The 22,817-nt window shown below is 28.8% G+C and overlaps 1 protein-coding gene across 1 annotated transcript in view; it reads left to right on the forward strand.

Annotated features, from left to right (window-relative positions):
• LOC107444390 (innexin unc-9-like) overlaps window positions 1-22,817 on the forward strand; it is a 145,426-nt gene that overhangs the window by 40,078 nt on the left and 82,531 nt on the right. The window contains exon 3 of the mRNA XM_016058512.3: window positions 11,059-11,995. Within this exon, the coding sequence (XP_015913998.1) occupies window positions 11,059-11,683 (625 nt within the window). The 3' untranslated portion in view covers window positions 11,684-11,995. The remainder of the gene's footprint in view (window positions 1-11,058; window positions 11,996-22,817) is intronic.

A 22,817-nucleotide genomic window follows, 5' to 3' on the forward strand; every position in this document is an offset into this window, starting at 1 on the left:
TCTCATCTTTAAATTTTATTAAGCATTCGTTAAATTTACGTAAAACTGAAACGTCGAATTACAGTAAAAAAATAATTGTTATCCAAAAAGCCTAAATTTTATTTAAACAAATTCGTTTATTCTAAGAATATTTTACAAGCGACATTTTACTAAGTAAGAATGAGTACGTTATTTTTACATACTTTTCTCATCAAAAGTTCGTCAAAATATATAATATAAATACTCATTATACAAAGATAATAATATAAATTTAGTTGATATTGCAAGTGGTTACACAAATCTTGATGAAAATATAATAATTTTTTTCTATATATCTTTAAAAAATAAATATTTTTATCAGTGTTTACCCATGTAAACACCCTCAGTGTTTTAGAGGAGCTTTTTAACAAACCCTTCGTTTGCAATGAGGAGCCATCTAGCGCTGTAATCAAGGTAGCTGAGAACCATCAATTTTACGTCAAAAATACGGATATCTCACCTTTAAATTTTATTAAGCATTCGTTAAATTTACGTAAAACTGAAACGGCGAAGTAAAGCAACAAGAAAAATGGTTATCCTAAAAAACTGAAATTTTATTTAAACAGATTCGTTTATTTTAAGAATATTTTACAAACGACATTTTACTAAGTAAAAATGAGTTCGTTATTTTAACATATTACGTAAGATGACACTTCAAATTATAGGAAAAAGTGGTTATCCAAAAAAACATAAAATTTGCATAAATAAATTCGAACCGAAATTTAAATGGTAAATTTGTGTTGTCAATAATGCGTAAAATACACCAAATCATTTTTATTAAATCTAAATAGTAAATATTCTTTCGTCAGTCTTTTGTAAAATATACGAAAACAATCTTACCGAAGTGTAGTTGGTAAAATCTATTCCGCTAATATTACGTAAAATATACCAAAGCTTTTTTTACCACATATTGAAATGGTAATATCATTCCGTCAATAATACTTAAAATTTAGATATAAACTCTATTGGCTTTACCAATTTTCCAAAAATTTAGGTTTAATTTACCTTTCATGGTATATGAGAAAAAACAGTTCTAACCACAGATTGCGTTGTGTTTTTGCAATTAAACTGTACATTTAGGTATTAATTTTTTTATGAATATATTTTAATCATTTTTCAAAAGTAAATATTACTAAAACAGCCAATTGGATGCATGCAAGTGACGTATCGTAGGTAAATCCTGGCATTTGTCGATTCTGAAGTCACCTAGGCTAGACTATCACAGGTATCCAATTAAATCTCATTTAAACAAACAATTAGACATTTTTGTCACTAACGATTAGAATGTTTAATGCATATTTAAAAACACAAATAAACATGACAAAATTAGGATCCATTACCAAAATTAATTAAGCATCAATAGAGTCCAAAACAGTACAGCAGTTTTTTACGATTCTTTTGTGCGAAGAAATACCCTTTCTCCATTAATTTAGTTTTTTAACACCAATTTTTTTTAAATTTTAATTTACACCTATTACCAAAATTTATTAATAGTAATTATCTAAAATAATTAGTAACGACGCTAATGTTTTTAAATCACTTTTGTTGAACTAATATTGATACTTATTTCGAAAGCCATTAAAAATCGCCAAACTAATATTGACGCCAGTGATGATTAACAAAATAAGGTATAATTTTCTACCAATATTGAGGCCATAGATTCTATAGCATTAAGAACCTATTATGCCTATACGTGCGTCTAATATATGCATTGTGGTTATAGATTTTTTACCATTTTCCGAAATGGATAAGTACTCTAATGTCAACATACTACACATACATACATAATCTCTTTTTTATTTGTTGTATATTCCGTTGCGGCTTAATACTATTTGATTTACCGTAATATAAGTTTAAAGTTCTTTTCACCAAAAGAAAAATTAACTGTACATAAGTATAATTTAACCTATAATGTTCAGAATTTAGCACAATTTTCCCATTTCTGCTCATATAATTCAAATTTTATTTTAATAGTTCTTGTTAAGTTTCAATTATTTTAGTTTACAGAGTGTTTCAAAGTCGTAAATATCAATGTAAAGAAACTACGGAGTTTCATATACCTTTCAAAATATGAGTCATCATTATACTTCTCAAAACTACGAATGTTGATTTTACTGGTCAGAGATTTCTTAGCAGATTTTTTTAAACAATTGGAAAGGTAAAGTATAGAGTTTTCAAATTTTCTTTTGAAAACCTTAGCACCAGTTTTTTTGTTTTTTTTTTTAGTTTTAATGGGCCGCTGCTCAGCTTAGACAAATCTAATTTTTGATTGATCAGAGTGACAAGCAAGCAAATTATACAAGCGAGCAAATTACATTAAAAAATCTTTATCGAATCCTATGGAAATCTTCTTCTTTGGGATGTAGCGTGTGGTCGGAGACAGTTTTAAAATAGAAGTAGTTTTACGTCAGTTTTACGATAGTTTTACGCCAAATTTGAAGCGGTAGGTTCAGAATTACAGATTTGTATAAGACACACACATAAACACTCTACTTTATTCTTAAAAATTAGTTATTTATTAAAATTTTACCAATTACTATAATACTATTAGTGCTTACTACCGAAACTGATTGAGCATCATCAACGTCAATAATAGTACAGAAGTTTTTACTGTTCCCCCCAAATGAGTAAGTACTATTCCATATTTCTCTATTAATTCTACTTTTTGATACATAGCTTTTTTTTCATTTTAATTAATACTATTATGAAAATTAATTAAGCATCATTAATGCAAATACTGGTATGGCGATTTCTTACGTTCCTAAATTAGTAGGGGTTTTTTTTCAAGTTTTTTATTCCTAAATGAATTAATACCATTTTTACATGAAATTTTTTTAAATATAAATAAATTTTATTTCACATTAATTTTAAATCATTTATTATTTTTTTAAATACGCATTTTAAGAAGCACAACTATAAACACAATAAACACATGGTTTTAGATAACTTAACGAATACTAATTTGGTGATGTAGTCCACGCATGATACCACGTTCATATTGATAACATATCGAATAATAAATAAATAACTATTAAAGAACGTGCAGAAAAAGTTGTTTTTTTAAAATAATGAGAGCTACAAAGAAGCAAACATCTATGATGTTATTTTTAAAATATTTGAAAACGAACAGAACCATATATTGTTTAGTTTAAAACATTGGCTAATGCTAATCATAAAATTCCCTTTGTCAAATAACTCTCCCGAACGATCAAATCAAAATGTTGAAAAGACACTTTCCATCGGGAACTAAAATTACTCCATGTACCCAAGCCAAAATTTCAGGACAGTAGCACAAACGCTTCTGGAGTTTAAGACACGCGCACTTCTCATTTTATTATAATAGGTGATAAGTAGAATGCATGAAATTTCATATTGATATACAAAACATTTATATGAAAACCAATTTTTTCTAGAAGAAGAAAAAACAGGTATAAGCAAAATGTAAGATAGTTCCTTTTTTTTCAAAATAAACAATGTAATTTGTGAGTTGACTCGTTCTTAAAATATCACCATTAAACAACACCGATAAAAAAAACTACATCTATTTAGATAAGATCAGAAAAAATAGATGAGAAGCAATTTAGAAGCATTTTTCTGCTTGTCACATGTTGGAATAGGACAATTACTTTAGGCCATCTGAAGAAAAAAAATTAAATTTAGGCTTCCAGTGGATAATTAACTTTCGTAACACATTAGTAATTATAAAAGTCCAAAAGCTTTTTGGCGAGTCTTATCTTGGAGACAGAGAGAAGTTTAATCATAGTGATTACTCTTAAAAGGCTGATACGTTTTCTATCTAAAATTGGAATCGATCTAAAATTAATTCTGACTACACTGGCCGAAAATAGAATTCTACATCAATGAAGATTCTGTAATTTGAGTTTTAAATTGAAGTATTTAGCATTAAATTAGAATATTCGGATAATTTGTTTTCCAATTTACATTTAAACTACTTTTCAGACACATATAGAATTTTTTAAAAAAAATTTTTTTTTTTTTAAAGTAACCATAAAAAATCTTACTAAAATAATTATTAGTATTTATTTTACTGGTTATTATTCATTTATTCATTATTATTCACTTAATTAGTTAATTGAATTCATTTAATTAACTAACTACCCGTTCATCGTACGGGGTGTGTAAAAAAACAATCTGTACTGAATAATACTACAAAAGTAAAAGGCCCATACCGCAACAATTGAAGAGTTTAATAAAAGAACCAGATCAGGTGAAGATATATTTTTAGGGCTATTTTTGAATTAGTCAAAATAACGCGAAGTTTATGCATCAATATGATTGTTACTTCATAATTAGGCAATGATAAATGAAATAAGACAAATAATTACTAGCCCCCTCTCTTAATAAAAATGGTTCGGTGACCACTTTTTCTTCTTACCCCGACTATAGCTTCTTCGAAAACGCCACTTATCTATGTTTTCATAAAGCTCTTTAATTAATAAATCAAAAATAATTTCAATATTTTATTTATTTATTATCATTTTTTGCCTTCCCTGTGGCTTTGCCTTACTATATGAAACAGAAAAGCACTTTGTTTGTAGTTTATCATAAGGGGATTTAATAATCGACTACATCAATATTCATGAATCAAATGTGTCCGCATGATAGAATCTAGTGATCATAGTCATATTTTATCTAGTGATTTGCTATTTAATATTTATAGTGGTAGTTACGACGCACATTACTCCCTTTTCAGAATTTTATTTGTGTCAGAATTCGATGAACGAATGCCGCTAGTTGATAAATGCTATTTATTTATTTGTTACTTTTTTATTTTTTCGCTCATTATTTTTTCATTTATTAATTAATTTATTTATTGGCCGGGATAATTTTATTTACTTCACCAGTGTTTTGAGCACTATTTTGTGAGCAAATCAACTGCTTAATATGGACTGTCCATCGATGTTTGCGAGTTTATGTCACGTCCGCAGGTCACCAATAAGAAGATAATAGACTATGTCAACCTTCATCTATGAAAAGGTACCACTTGTTAGAATCTAGGTAACATGTCTCATATTTTAGTGATTTGGTATTTAATATTTATAGTGGTAGCTAGGACACAATCCAATCAAAAGACAGATTAACTGTATTTAGAAAGACGATATTTCTCGCGCTCAAATCGTGATAGTCAAAATTTTCCAAGTAATTTTCTTAGGTATATATCCCTCTTTCAATGAGCAGGACATTTATTTCCGTAGTATTAAAACTGCTTAGTATTGGTGCAGTTTTAATAATTATCAAATATATCAATATAATACTTATCCCTATATTAGTATATTTAGTACTTATAATCCGTTTAACATTTAAGTTTTGTGCATAACCATTCAACATTTGCCCCAAACTAAACCGTGCAACATGCTTTAATGTCGACAGTGACCTTCCACGTAGTCAACACGAGCATAACGTGAAAATGTCTGTAGGAGCTATTAGTAGCTCGTGATCGGCAGTTTGGCGATTACTGTCCTACAATATAAATATTTCACAAGTTAGCTCACAAGTTCCAAATTATTTGCTAGTAAATTAAAATTGTTTAGCATTTCTTCCCATTTAAATAATTTTAGTTTATTTATTTTATATAAATTAATATAAAGATTTTTAACGCAAACAATTTCTATTATTTTTCTAATGTATGTAAATGAATTGTTTAAGAAGGTATGATTTAAAAGAAAATCCCCAATTGCAATACCACATATTATTATAAGTACAAATTTCAAAACCTCCAATATTGATATGTATCCTATTTTTCTATTTTATGTTTCCTTCCTATTTTAATATCCCCTTTATAATCGCTATAATCTGCAATTTCCCCTTATAAAATAGCAATAAGTTTAACAAAGATTTTTATTAATAAATAGAAAAATCTTTTGATTTAATACGTATTTTCCTTGATTATTGATTTTTGAAATAAATCGTATCTTGCATTTAAAATCTTTACACTTAAAGTATTATAAAAAAATTAATTTTGGTATTTTTTTTAAATCCTTATTACATATTTAAAAAAAAATGCTCTAACCATAAATTTAAAATGCGTTTTGAGTGATTGTTATGATTGAAATAATAATAACTTTTGACCTTGCTTTTAATCCTTCCTCATTTATTTTATTAGCGACTAAATCTAAATCTAATCAGCAGGATTAAGAAAATATTTTCGTAATTTAGAGAATTCAATAAAATTGATAATTATAATGAATATTAAATTAACTCCTCTTGTGGTTTTAGGTAAATTAAAAGCTTGCTTTTTTTTAAAGGTTAAGATGTTGAAACAAATTAAGCTTATAAAATAACAAAATTCACAGGAAAGGTATTAATCTACAAATAAAATCCTAAACTAAATTTCTCTGAAAAAAATTAACACTCAAAAGAACATATTAGGTATCATGTAAATAAATAATAGCTTAATGGAAATATTACATCAGTTTCCATTAACCAAATACAAATAATTTGTTTATGATGAAACTTTTGATATGGGCCATTATCTTCAACTATAGAACTGTAGACCAGCAAATGTATGAAAAAAACTGAGAAAAATATATTTAAAAATAGTTTTTCAAAAATAAATTAAATTATAACTTTCGACAATATCATTCCAGAACACTGAGAAAAAAAGTATAGGCAAACCAATTATAATATGAAAAAATTTAACCGAGTGTCTGGTTCTATGGGAACATCAAAAAGCTCAGTAGTTCTATTTAAAGAAGCACTTTGTCGAAGATTTTGTAACACTCAACAACAAAATATAGTTTTATAATATGTGATGAAATTTGGTAGTTTTATCATGATACCTTAAAGCATTTCATAAAATCGGAAAATAAAAAAAAAATGAATGATTTAAATTACGTATATTTTGGCTTGGTTTTATTATCAAGAAAGAAGTTTTTTTAAATTTTATTAGTTTTTTTTAATAATAATTTCACTTGAATTATTCCCCGTAATCAAACAACCCCAAAAGCATTGCTAAAATTAAAGACGAAACATTTTCTTAAAGCTTTAACTTATGAGTTTCATTTATAAAATATTATCTTTGTTTTTATTTGTAAAGCTGAAATTTTAGGTATGCATCTAAATAATGAATGATTTAAATTAAAAAATTATCACATCCCTTTCATATGTGTTTTTAATATTTAAAATTTAAAAATGTCAACTTTAATTAAGATTAATATCAGCACTCAAGTTTTTCTTTAAAACACCCTTTTAACCCTAGTGATAGTCATATGACATTTAGATATCAGAAATTTTACCATGAAATATCAAACACTATCGATAGTTGAGAAGAGGGACATGAGACCTTATGTCTCTCTTTTAACATTATCTATGAACGATGATAAAGTTCACTTCGGATGTAACCTTCCGTGGCCATTTATCTTCTTTCAGTAAAAGCACCAACAGTTAGAAGATAAATCGTTCGTAAGCAACATCTAGAGATACTTTTAAAGTAATGCCTTCTAAGGATTAAAGAAGTAAGTTTGAAATTGATTTCAGGAAAAAGAAATTTGTGACGAGAATTGCATCATTATAATTCTAAAAATATATTTGGACTCCAATAACAAATATTTTTTTTAAGAAACGTGCAGCGAAAAAAAGTAAACAGTGACATATTCAGCTTTCAAAAGATAATCTTTATTTTCAGTTGCAAAAATCCTTTTTTTAAGATTTGCATTCTCTTAATACAGAACCTACTTACGTGTAAGCATGTACCGATAAAACATCAAGGAAAATGAAATGAGACTTTAAAATTCATTTTGTAAATGTTAGTAATGGTACAAGTACAAGGTACAATGATATAAAGCTACTCAATTTCGACCAACATAGTGCCTGATGAACGGATGTTAATGAAACTTAGCTTGTTTCTTACATGGATTATGGAAAAAATAAATCTTCAATAAAAAATAGTTCATGTTTTGACCAACAGATGCGATTTTTATATGCTTCGTTAATTTACTACGTAGAGGTTTTATAAGTCAGTATTGTTCTGAATCCTTCAAGGTTGATTAGGGTGTTAGACAAGGCTGTATACTTTCATCAACTATAGTTTTAATTGCCATAGGTATCAGAGAACAAGAAAGGTATAAATTGGAACCTTGTTGAATATCTTTCGGACCTTGATTTTGCAAATGACAGATATTTACTGGCCAAAACCCTTCAAGGCACACAAACAAACACAATCACATCAATAAAGTTCTTTTTCCCCATGCTGCTGCAAAATAAAGAGATAAGAAAGATGATTACTTAATTTGAAGAAACTGGAGAGTTTGACATGTATAGCAAGGGAGAAGCTGGAATTGGCTTTCAAATGAAATTGGCTTGCATACAATGCACGCCACATATAAAATGTTTTTTTTTAAAGAGCTAAATGAAAAAACGTAAGTTGGAAAAAAAGCTTTGATTCATTGTTCACTCTGCTTTGCAAAAATATGACTGTTTTGGTTTTATGATCACAAGACTGGTTGTAAAGTTTCTAGACAGATAGCACTACAGAATGAAAAAGCAATAAAATAATATTTTTTGCTACATATTACACACCATTTCAAGTGAAATATTTACAAAATAATGTAATAGATTTATTCCAAGACTGCACANACAAACACAATCACATCAATAAAGTTATTTTTCCCTATGCCGCTGCAAAATAAAGAGATAAGAAAGATGATTACTCAATTTGAAGAAACTGAAGAGTTAGACATGTATAGCAAGGGAGAAGCTGGAATTGGCCTTCAAATGAAACTGGCTTGCATACAATGCACGCCACATATAAAATGATTTTTTTTAAAGAGCTAAATGAAAAAACACAAGCAGCTGGAATTGGCTTTCAAATGAAACTGGCTTGCATACAAAGCACGCCACATATAAAATGGTTTTTCTTAAAGAACTAAATGCAAAAACATAAGTTGGAAAAAAAGCTTTGATTCATTGCTCACTCTGCTTTGCAAAAATATGACTGTTTTGGTTTTATGATCACAAGACAAGTTGCAAAGTTTCTAGACGGATAGCGCTACAGAATGAGAAAGCAGTGCAATAATATTTTTTGCTACATATTACACACCATTTCAAGTGAAGTATTTACAAAGTAATGTAATAGATTTATTCCAAGACTGCACAGCGCTGTTGCTGTAAATTGGAAATTGTGGTTACCATGATAACATTGTTTTATAATTTTTCACAGTTAGCAACACCATCTGTTGACAAACTTTGCAACTAAATTGGAAATCGATTGTGAATAAGATTCTTTGTTAAGTTGAATATAACAAATCGTATATATATATATATATATATATATATTTTCTGAAATTTTACAGTTATGCTTACATAGGTATAAAAATTTTTAAAATTAAGGATAAATTTTATACAAATATCAATACAAATTATTAATGTCAACGCATTAAAACACTCTATTAGTAGATAAGGCTAAAAAAATTTGGATGCAGAATTATATTTTCAAAAAGTCAAAATTTATAAAGTAAAAATCTTATTTTGAAACTAAAATGACCCTCCTTTTATTCTTAATTTTAAATTATGTCTACAACAAACCTTCTTAGTATGAATATACAATTAAATCTAACATCTTATCTTGAGTGCTCATTTGCAAAATGCTTTCTTGAAATTAGTGAAGGAATTCTGTTTACTCCTCTAAAATTTGTCTAAACATCACAGCTTTAATTAAAAGTTATTTAGAAACTTGCACTATGAATTCCTCATAAAACTTTGAAATTTCAACTTCTTTGATGTTTTGCAAGGCTGTAATGTAAGCTCATGTACTTTGTTTTAGATTATGATGTTAGTAATAAGTTCGGTTTTATGTATCTGTTATCTCGCTAACTAAATGCTAATTATTTTACATACAATAAGCAGACATAGATAAGCAGACGTAATAGGGTTTTTTTTTGTTTATCTAAAAGTAGTTTGGTTTCATTCCTAATTTGAAAGTAAAATTGTTAATCACAAGTAGCTTTATTTTCACTTTAATTTACACACTCTGTAAACAGAGTTTTGAGATAAATATAACTATAAATATAATCCATACAGTACTATTTGAATTTTACAACAAATCATACAGAAAAGAGAAGTATTGGTTGGTGTCAATAACGAGCTATAGTGGCTTTCTTCTCAGCCACTTTGACATCGTAATTCATTTTCAAACATATTTTTACTGATTTAAAAATTATCCACATTGCATGAAAACACAATACACGAGTAAAAGCATTACCTCTTAAAACAAGTTGTCCATTTCTGGCTTCACTCATACTTTTAGGCTTTTTCCACCAGAAAGTGTTAAGGTAAAAATTTTAAATTATACTAAAAAATAAAGACAATGTGCTAGCACTTTTTATAATAATTTTTCAAAAATGTTTTACATGGCATTATTTGATACCATTTAATACTAGTTTCAATTATTTATTTTCACTATAGATGTGACTTAATTTATCAAGTTGTGTCAAGATTTGGAGAAAATTTTTTTTATATAACCATCCAAACAAAATTTTTATTTTTATCAATAAGATTATTCAAAGTCAAATTTAAAGTTGTTTTCATAAAACCTGTAATATACTAGAAAAACGAAAAATTGGCTCAATGTAGTTTTTAGTACTTAGTTCTCGGTAGAGTTTTACTTAGCACTTCAGTCTCACGATCACTTTTAACTTTCATTCACTCATTGAGCTATAGTATTCGCAAATAAAATCGGCGTTTTAAGGTTTCGCGATCTCCACATTTTCCCTATCTCCGTTACAATGATGTGCACAAATATTACTTTTTCACCGGCGAGTACGTTATTATTATATTAATATTATAATATTATATAGTATGAGTTATAGATACTTCTTAACTGCCGTTTAAATAAAAAGAGTATCGTTTCTGCCTGTCACATCATTACCTAAGGGAAAAAGTAAAAAATGGGAGCTTGAGACGCCAATTAAAATTACAAGCAGTATATAGTCAGCTTTATGTCCAAGAATATATATTTTTTCGTTTTAAAATGTTATTTTTCGTTTAAAAAATCATGTGCCAATCAATATTTTATTATTTCAGATTGGCCTCTGATGGTGATTGGTGGAATTCCCCTCGCTTTCCCCTGCAGACATTGTGCCAAGTTCGAGCTGCCATTCAAGGAGGGCTCCGAACTTACATCTGCCGCTGCGTGCTACCCATCAACGTCTTCAACGAGAAGATCTTCTCTGTGGTATGGTTCTTCCTCGCTTTCATCCTGCCCCTCAACACAATAAGCCTGGCAATATGGGTTTGGCGAATCTTCCCTTGCAATCGCCTCGCCTTTGTCCGCCTCACTCTCTGGAGAACAAGGCTCTTCAACTTGTCCGAGATATCTAGAGCCTCGAAAAAGGTCGAAACCAACTATCTCGGCTGGGATGGTGTATTTGTCCTAAGGTTGATTGAGCACAACCATGGTAGCAATCTCGCTACCGTCATCCTCGGTAAGTTGTGGGAGTTTTACGCCAATCAAATGAAGGCCCAGGAGGAAGGAGCTGTAGATCTGGAGTTGGGCAGGACGGGAGAAATGGGCAGCGTGACGTCAGTGGCACCGTCCACGTCATGGCACTCATGCCATGCTGGTGCATGCCATCTTGGACATTTTACGGGCCAGCAGAAGAGGTCCGCTGCACCTCCGCACAATGGGTACTGGAGTAAATGTTCATGATCCTAGTAGGATTAAACAATTAGCTAATCTAGGTGCTTGAATATATTTCAAATTGCTAAATTCACTTTAAAAACAAAACAAGATATTTAGATTGTTCACTTGAGGGTTTCTTCTGTCTATTTGACATTTCATCATCTGTTCTCACTAATTCTCATTCATTAAGAAATGAACTTGACTTTTGTCTGCATCACAAGCCCAAACTGTCATCTGCCAGTGTGTAATAAGCCAGCTGCTGACAACAGCCAACTGGAGTGGATTATTGACACAGTCTATTCCAGGCAACTTTCAGTGTTCTACTAATCAAACAAAAAGGCAAGTTCTCTTATAATTTGAATTAATATAATACGATCTTGAATTTTAAAATTCCATTCAAAAATAAATTACGTATTGCAGCTTTTGTGAATTTATGTTTTCCTCACATTTTTACCTGCAATAAATTAGAATATTTCTGCAATTTAAAAAGTAAACTTTTCTTATAATTAGATACTTGATTTTGTCAGGCAATTCATAATAAACAAAACAAAAAAAACAATTTCCTTCGAAGAGTACATGGAAAAATAGGAAAGGTATTTTCTTTTTTGACCCTTCCTTTTTTAACCCAATAATTTAAGGATATAAAGAAGCAATAAGTCAAATGCAACTTTTAATATATTGTCTTGAATATATTTGGGATTAATAAGTTAAATATAAATTCTAAAGTTTAATGGACGCTGGACAATTTGGGTTAAATATTGTTTTTAGTTAAATAATTCAATATCGGAAGATAATAAAATGTAAATAGTTAATTTAGTTTTCTAAGGTTGCTTAAGAATAAAACATAAGATTATAGCATAAAAACATACTTTTAAGCATGATTAAACATAATTTTAATCATGATTAAACATAATGTTTAGTATAACATTTCAAGCTTGCCGAACAGTAATTTATAAAAATGTTTTTAGTACATTATCTTATAGACGTTGAGAAACAAACAGTCAAACATAATTTTTTATCATATTGCTTTAAAAACAACAGTAAATGCATGAAAATGTATCTACATAAGGAAATCAGCAGCAGTATGCTTTGATACATTAATTATTTTGTTTCATAGCCTGCAGAATTTGTACAATTATGTCAAAGAAAGATATAAAAATGAGAGGAAATATCTCTGGGTATAACAAAACTCAATCAATGCCTTCAAAATCACCTTATTTGTTTAAGCTGCGCCCCCCCCATAATATATTTATTTATCAGCTTTACATCATCTGTTAAAATGCCTTTGGATAACGAAAAAAAATTATCCGCTTCTTAATTAGTAAAGCAAATTTTATTCGCAGATGTTTAACAGACACCGCATAATTAACGCGTATATTATTTGCGCTTGCTTAACAACGCAATGTTCTTTAAAGAATATTCTCGAATGTTGTTCAATTGAAATTAAAATAAATACGCCAACGTAATGAAAAATGGAAATGATTTGTTTATGTAAGTGGTTCCCTACTGAACAGATGTCTTTAATTGTTTCAGTTGAATAGTTCCTTTTCTCGTTTCAGGTTATTACCCTTTTTTTATGTATTATGCTATTCTTTCGCTATTACTTTATCGTGCATAATGCGTACTCCAGACTAATTTAACATGCATGACGAGCTAGAGTTTTAATACGGTAATACTTTATTTTCTTATTCAATATTTCTGTTTAACTGATTTTGCCTCTCCGAAGGTAACGACTCACGTTAATTGCTGATAAAATCATAAGCAGTAATTTTCGAAAAACAAATGTGCATCCTTTCGATGCCCCTGTTAATTAAAATTTCCTTCACGGAGAATTTTAATAAATATGTTGGCCATATAATTTGTTTTCTAGAATGAAAAGGCCAGAAGTTCTGAGTTAATATTATTAACGATGTTTGCAATTTTTTTTTACAATGGCAGGCACTAAATTTGAATCTTTGCCTATGTAGATGCCGGAGTTGTTACTCATTTAGCTTTACCCAGTGGAAACCTGTGAATCAAAGTCACGGAGGCGAGCAACGTTGCCCACGCCACACTGCCTCAAACCCGTTTATAAGGTGGGTCACATTCACACATCACACGCACACACAACAGAGGACAGCACAAGGAGAGAGAGAGAGAGAGAGAGAAACATTCATGCCCAGAGCGGGATTCGAACCAGCAGCCAATGACTTCGCAGTCAGGCGTGCTAACCACTCGGCCACCTGGCCGGCATGCTTGCAATTGTAAATAAAATGTAAAAACTTGAAATTCTTGGCTTAATCCGTGAAAATGAGAACTTTGTCAAAAGTGTTCAAATATGATCAGCCTTACACATTATTTTATCCTTTTTTAAAAACGATATAAAAGGAGTACAATATAAACTAGGATTTACTTATTAGTATTCAGGCATAAAAAGTAACATGGTCTATTGAAATTTACTCAGAATGGAGGGACAGAAAAACAATATCTGTTCTAAGGATATATATTTTTTTTTAGAAAGCATACTTTTTTAAAATAAAATAAGCGTCTGAAGGGTTACATGATTTCTCGACTCTCCAAATTTTTCAACTCTCAGTAGCCATAGTTTTGGTAATCTTGCTTTTTCGACAAGCCAGTATATTCCAGCTCCTTTTTTAAATGTTCTACAGTGTAGAGAAATGGAAGATTCGTGAAAAGTATGGAGAGCGGAAAATCACATAACCTTGAGACACCTCATCATTTTTTTAAAAGTATATTGTAGTTCTATTTTTTCATGCTTAGACGATAACATCTTTAAAGGTGTTATTTCACCCAATACAGGCAATGGCTGTATTGGGTGAAATAGCTGAGCATGCAAAAGCTTACCAATAAATATACAATTTTCATTAATTTAATGGGAGCTTTTATTAATTATGTTATCTGAATTTTTTAATAATTAGGGGAGAGGGGGGCACATGTGAACAGGGGGCACATGTGAACATGGTATGTTTTACCAATATGATTTGAAATAAAAAATCTCGAAAAATTTTCAATTGATGGCAGTACTAGTCCTACCTCTCTGAAAAACTTTCAGAACAATGAGACATTTTGTTGGTCTATTCTGACAATTTCTTTGTATCAGCTGGTGTTGCATATATTATAATCGCTCGCTTCTCCAAGTGAAAGCATAATATAAATCAACTAATAAACTAAAATTAACTATTGCAGATCATTATATGAACATTCAGGTAAGTTTATGACAATTATTCTTTTTTTTTACTCAATTAAAAGTTCTTTATTTTTCAAGTTAGGTTTAAGAAGGATGATGGGGGCACTTGTGAACAAAACATCTGGGGCAGATGTGAACAGTTCACAAGTGCCCCTACATAGTATTAAGATTATTATCCTCATGATATTATAAGTTTAAAAAATATGTATGCATTTAAAATTATCATTATTTAATTTTCCATAATTAATTTATTAATTTTTCCTTTAAAAAAATTTTTTTTTATTAAATGGTTGATCGCGCATCACGCATATTAACTGATACACCTGAGAAAATAGAATTGTTAAAGCTACAAATGAAAAGATAGAAAAAATAAAAAAAAAGCATGAAAGAGTATTAGAGAAGAAAGAAAAAGGCCCATTACAACACCCGTGGAACATGAAGTTGCGAAAAACCCAATTACGGAAAAATTATTGTACAGCTGAAAAATTATTTTCTTATTGACAGTACTGTTGTACAGTTTAAATTCACATAGTAAGCTACAACCCCTTCAGTATAATACGTATCTATATCTGTCATATTAAAGATTTTTTTCCTTGAAATATGATGATTGCTTTGTGTTTTTAATCTTGTTCATATGTGCCCCAGGCATGTTCACATGTGCCCCCAATAGGGGCACATGTGAACAATTGAAGTCATTTTTCTAAAATATTATAAAGTAAAGAAATATTTTATTAAAAAATCTCAAAAAATTCCACAAGACAAAGAAAATACTAATTAAACATATGGACTTTTTTACTATGAAAAATTGATGATATTTTTCGAAAAGTGAAGAAATAAAAAAATTTGTTCACATGTGCTCCCCTATATGTTAGATTTTAAACGTTGATTACTGGTAAACACTAAAAACTATCATCAATTTGTATTAATAATTTTTTAATACATTTTTTAAACTGTCATTACAGCAATCAAATTATCATGAGCTAAATACCAACCGAAATATAAACCAAAATATAAGTTTAGTATTAATATATGTCATTAGTTGTTTAACTGTATTATCAGCATAATTCAGTAGTTTTTAGAGTTTTTTTTGTGAATTTGAATAAATTGTCCAAAGTTAAGAAAATACCGCCATGAGATAGCAATGTTAACAGAGGACACAAAGAGTTTTTGTAAAAACATGAAAATACTGTTATAGCAGAAATTCAAACGCATTTATTTTGGCTAAAAATTAAAATCAAATCCCCTTAAGCAGGCGAACAATATTCAAAATGCAATTAGGATTTAAAGCAATAAATACTGTTTTTATTAAATAATAATAACAATAATAATAATAATAGTTACAGATGATTTTTTACAAAAAATTATGTCTCGTTAAAATTTATTTTTTAAAAGCAAACTTATTCCAAGTTATATGCTCTAAGATGTACATAGTTCATTAATTTTAATTATGCTTTCCAACAGTTTTTTTAATGAAATTATTTTCTTTAAATTGCAGAATAAAATGTAATGACGTCATTTTGTTGAAAAAATTTTTAAACCATCACAGTTAGATGTTTAACGTCAGCTCAACGTTTAAATGAATTTATCATTTTAGAAAAATGTAATACGATTATAAGATAATTAAAAAGGAAAAGATTTGTTATACTGAAATTATAATTTTTAATAAATATCTGAAATACAAAAGACGAAAGAAGTTTGTAATAATTGATATAACAGCCTCTGTGGTGATAGGCAAATGAGTCCACTGAGCTCCTCAATGCTGAGTACATGCGGCAAAGTGGAGTAAAACCAGGTAATTTAGTAAAACCGTGTACTTTGGTTTTGTCGAAACTAGTTTTGTTTTCCAGCGGCCAAACTCTGAATGACACTAGACTACAGTCAAACAAAAAGAACTGCCAAATTGTCGTGTTATTGCTGATTAATACACGGCACTTGTACAGAAAAGCTTCTTTTACAATGTCAACTCTCCAATGTTCTCGTATTTTAATCTCATTAATCGATCATTACACTTAAAAAATATTAATTTTTAGTCCGGATTATTATACGTTTTCAAAGATTCACATCCTAACAAACAATAAGGATTCAATCCGATAAGTATGTCTGTTCTGTTTCGTTTCAACAATTTTCTTAAATTATCATATAAAATGGAAATGTCAGTTACTCCTTCTCTGAAATTCTAGTATTTCAAAATTCCACATAGGATAAACTTGTGTACCCGGTATGTAACTTGCGTTTCAAAGTATATAGTAAGCAGCAAGAAGGAAATTGTGTGCAACTAAACAATGAATACATAGATTGATTAAATCATACAGTTTTTTGGTCTAATAGTTTAGTTCCAACTAACCTTCGATTATTAGCTACTCGGTATTACCACTCCTTCACTTTTCAACTGAAAGGGTTAAAGCTTCCAGTCTCGTGATCGGCTGAACAGTATTTTCGACTCTCAGCGAGGATACCATAGTTTTTCCATGGAGTGTTTTCATTTCCTGCTCCCCTCAACTTCACTGGTTTAAAAAAAACTGAATGAAAAAAATTCCATGGAGAGTTTTCATTTCTTGCTCCCCTCAACTTCAAAAGTTTAAAAAAAATTTCATGGAGAGTTTTCATTCCCTGCTCCCCTCAACTTCAAAAGTTTAAAAAAAAGAAAATTCCATGGAGAGTTTTCATTTCTTGCTCCCCTCAACTTCAAAAGTTTTAAAAAACAATTTTATGGAGAGTTTTCATTCCCTGCTCCCCTCAACTTCAAAAGTTTAAAAAAAAGAAAATTCCATGGAGAGTTTTCATTTCTTGCTCCCCTCAACTTCAAAAGTTTTTAAAAAAAATTTCATGGAGAGTTTTCATTCCCTGCTCCTCTCTACTTCAAAAGTTTAAAGAGAATTTCCATGGAGAGTTTTCATTCCTTGCTCCCCTCAACTTCAAAAGTTTTAAAAAAAAATTCCATGGAGAGTTTTCATTCTCCGCTCCACTCAACTTCAAAGGTTAAAAAAAAAAAGAAACTGACGTGATAATATATATCATACAAGAAGTACTTTAATCTTGAGGCAACCTTTTCGATTGAAAAGAAAAACAGTTTTAAATTCAGCAGTCACTGCAAATGCATAATTTCTTTCCTTGAATAAACAGCACTCACTAAATTTCAAGTTCCAGAAATGTCCATCTTCCCACAAAAGCAAAGTTTTGTGCGTTTAAATAACCAAACACCTCTAATTTTTTCGGAGTGAAAATTTCTTTATTCAAATCAAAATAATGTTATATGATATGCTTCCAAATATATAATAAATCAATGTTTATTTTATACTTTCAAAGATGTAATACATTTCAGTGCAGATATTTTCATTAATATTGCTAGTTAAAATATACCATGACGACATTTTATTGATAGAATAACTAAATTTTAAAGTTTGATGTATTTTTGAAAATGCGACAAATTATAATAAAATAAAATAAATGCTAACAAATCATACTTATTATTTACATTACATCATCTACTACTTAGTAATAGTTAATAACTAATTATGAAGTTTGTTTTTAGAGTACTCAATAGATTAAGAGTTATTTATTTCTCTGAACCTCTAGAACTAATTAATTTTGCAATATCATAATTATTCATCTTTTTTTTCAAATACACAGTTATATGTGTTAAAATATTTAGCACTTAAATATCAAAAGCAAAATTCTATACTAACGACGCATATCAAATATCACAGTGTAAAATATCCTCTGTTATTACACTCAAAAAATAATGCATGTCATACGCTGACAAATGTATTGCTTATTCATTGTATTTCATATCGTTTCCTTTTAAATTGCATAATAAATCTACTCTAACTTAGTCTTTTCAAATAGCTCGCAAATATTTTCGTTGACATTGTTAGTTAAAATGTTCATAAACGTTATTTTCTTGATCAGAATTGTAAGCTATAAAAATATTTAAATTTGTAATAAATAGAATTGAACTAAATATAGCTTCACACTTTATGCTAATTACATTTCAAAAAGTTACATCCATATTTGTCAAATATAATAAATAATAAAATATGACACGAAAATATTCAATATATCAAACATTATTTATTTTTCTGAATGCCTAGAATTCATTAAGTTTCCAATTCCATAGATGGCCATCTTTTTACCATTAGGCAGAACTGTGTGCTTAATTGAAATATTTAAAACTAAGTTCGATACTAACGAAATACATCAAACATCTCGTTACGAAATCTGTCTGCTAAAATAAATTAAAGTCATATAATACACTTCCAAATGTATAGTTTATCGATAATAAATAGTATCATATGCTTATGAAACAATTCCATATCGTATGCTTCCAAATTGTAAATCATAATTAATTTTATGCTTTTAAATAGTTCGCAAATTTAAATTAAAATATTTGCATTAATGCAGCTAGCTAATATTTGTATTAACTTTATATTGATGATAAGAATTGTTAACTATAAATGTTAGAAAATTTTTTACAAACGTAATGAAAATATAGTTAAATAAAATATTTGCTAATTTTCTTTCAAAAATATTTAAATCCCCATTTATCTAATATAACAAATTGATAGTAAATCATATCATATGCTTATGAAACAATTCCATATCGTATGCTTCCAAATTGTCAATCATTATTAATTTTATGCTTTTAAATAGTTCGCAAATTTAAATTAAAATATTTGCATTAATGCAGCTAGCTAATATTTATATTAACTTTATATTGATGCTAAGAATTGTTAACTATAAATGTTAGAAAATTTTTTACAAATGTCATGAAAATCTAGTTAAATCAAATATTTGCTAATTTTCTTTCAAAAATAGTTACATCAATATTTATCTAATATAACAAATTATAAAATGTGTCACAAAAGTACTCAATAGATTAACCATTATTTATGCCTCTGAATGCCCGGAATTCATTAATTTTCCAATTCCAGAAATGTTCATCTTTTTCCGATACACAGTTCTGTGTGTTTAAATATCTAACATCGAAATATCAAAAACAAAATTCTATACTAATGACATACATCAAATGTCAGATCGCGGCTTTAAATTTCAAACTAACTTCAAACATCCTGACACCAAAAGACACCACTACATCGAAAACACATTAATAACAATTTATCTAAAATCCCGCGTCTCCACTTTTCGGAAACTGGTTTGATGATTTCTCGCCAAAAGTCAGCCAAATATAGCTGGATAGAGAAACTTTTGAATTAGGGAAAGGGTGAGAGAAAATCTTCATTATAATTCCGTTATCTCCAGCTTTAATTTAACGCTGAAAATTTAAAGTTTTGCTTTTCAAAATCGATTTTGCCTGAAGCGAAAGAGGTACTTTTACTGATTCAAACAAATGTTGCTTTAAATAGCATTTTCTAGAGGGATTTCAGGAGAAGCTTTAATGACTTGCAAGCTTCAGTTTTGATGGTTTTTAATTATATTTGTATTCACAATTGTAATTAGTTTTTGAATGAGTACACAGTTGCAAATAAATCTTGATAAATTGTGCCCAGAAACATTTTTATTTTGAGAAATACTGAATATTTTTATTTAACTTCCGAATTTAGAAGCTTGATTGAGTACTAAAGAGATTTAACGGTATTTTCTTCGCGTAATTAAATGTTGTGATTAGATTCGATTCGATTAAATGGTTCCGTGTTTCAAATTTTTAATTTATTTGAGTTCACTTTAACATTTTTGTCTTTCTTTTAATAAATTCAATAATTTTGTTAAAATTAATTTCTTGTACATAAATTTATTAATGTGATAACAAACTGCCAAGACATTGTGTTTTGGAAGTATTTAATTATAAAAATAGATTTGCATTCATAAACTTGCTAAAAATTATTCAGAAGCAACAATAAGAATCTCAAAAAAAAGGTAAAATTTGCAAGGTAATCTACTGCATATTTTTTACTGCATATTTTTTACTGTATATTTTTTTTTCAACTTATAAATCTATAGATAAATTATTTTCATATTGCTCACTCTGCACTGCTTTTAAACTTTTCAAAAAAATAATTTCGTTTTTAATTTTTTTAAACCTGTTGCGAAAGGCAGCGCTGTTAATACAAATTTCTTACCCTTTTTTCTGATATTTCCACTTTTATGCTCCTTCCTCGGGAAATTTTTATTCTTTTAACTTTTTTTATTTAGTATTTTTCAGCTAACGGCTTACCGGAAATTCCAGTTTTTAAAATTATAATTCTTAGTACTAAACATTTAGTTGAAAATACAAAACTGTATCGAATTAATGGTTTTTATGCCATGCTCTAAGAAATCATGTTAAAGTTATAAAATTTTGCTACATTCTCCAAATTTTATCCCATATTATAACACTTTCATACATTTCTTGATTAAAAAATTGCATTTGCTTCAAAAATATACAAATTGGATTGGACTGATTGAAAGATCTTGAAAATGGGAGCCTATTTTTGAGCACTTGAAAATTGTCAATTTTTTATGTCAAGTCGATTGCTTCTGTCGATTGCTTATTTCACTTATACTTATTTTACTTGAAATATTTTCATGATTAAGAATGATGTTAATGTTCTATTTAAATTTTAGAAACCATAACTGCTTGAAAACTACATTCTATGAATTTTAATATTCGCCCAAAATAAGAAATACACGGACAAAAGAAAAACCTTGCATACTTTTCAAAAAAGATAGCCAGGAAAACAGGCCATAAAAATTCCTAGAAAAAACACTGAAGGTCGCAATAAAACATGCCTTCCTCCGACACAAAAGGTGAGCTTCAACATAAACTTAACATTTCTAGTCATATGTCACGTGATGCCGAGAATAAAAGAACCTAAAACATTTCACCATCTGTACGTCACAGCAAGAAAGGGCCCACTTATTCCTTTTTTTCGATATTTTTTTTATTCTTTTGGCGACTATTTCTCATTCCCTTGAAAACAGAGTTTTTCCAGAACACCGGAAAAAATTATGGAACGGACGCTTCCTGTCTAAATGCCGATAAAATGAACACCCCGTTGGGCATCTAGCAAAAGGAAGCTAGTTTCTGCTTCTCAAAACAGCTTCCACGCTGTTTTTTACTTCAAAGGAAAATATTTTCCAGTTTTATAGCGCTTCTTGGACTTGTTATTTATGTTGTAGGTATCTGTTGTTGCTCTCATTTTTTCTCAATGATTTTCAATGATGTTCAGAAGAAAAGAAATATTCTGATTCAATAAAATACTGCTGCTATTTTCAATGCTGCAGAATTCAGTGAATTATAAAACAATAGAATAACCAGTTTTAAATTTAATGGCATCAAATTCCACTTCTATTTTTTTTTTTTTTTTAGAATTCTGAATTTAAAAAAAATGTTTTTTGTGGTTAAAAGAAAAGCGTTTTCATTTTTTGGCTTTGAATTAAGAATTTGATTTTAGATTAATTAATGAACTAGTTATTTATACTGCTGGTGTCAGCTTTTGCTGATTTTTTTCAAAATAATTTTCATTGACAAATAGAAGAAAAGAAATGTTCTGAAGAATTCCATGAATTATAGAACAAACAAATAACCAGTTTAAAACTCAATTGTATTAAATTCCACTTTGTTATTCAGGGAATTTTATGCAACATTTTATTTGTTAGTCATAAAAGTGTTCGAAACATTTATTTTTAGGATTTGCTTTGAATTAAGCTTTTGATTTTTGATTAATGGTTTTGATCAATATAATTCTTGTGATTTTTTGTAACTATTAAAATTACTGAGAAAAAAATTATGTATTTCACAACCAGGAAGAATATTAAAATATTTCTGTTTAAGACTTAAAGCTAACTTTTATTTCTACAATAATTAAAGGCATACAACACAGGTTTGATGACAAATATATTTTCTAAAAACTGACCATTTAAAAGCATATGGGCTCCGGTACAATACGGCCTAAGACGGGTTACATCATTAAAATATACGTATAGTACGAAACAAAAAAATAACAAATTACTGGAACACCCTGAAGAAATTTAATC

Source organism: Parasteatoda tepidariorum, chromosome 10 (assembly GCF_043381705.1).
Source record: "Parasteatoda tepidariorum isolate YZ-2023 chromosome 10, CAS_Ptep_4.0, whole genome shotgun sequence".
NCBI lineage: Eukaryota > Metazoa > Arthropoda > Arachnida > Araneae > Theridiidae > Parasteatoda > Parasteatoda tepidariorum.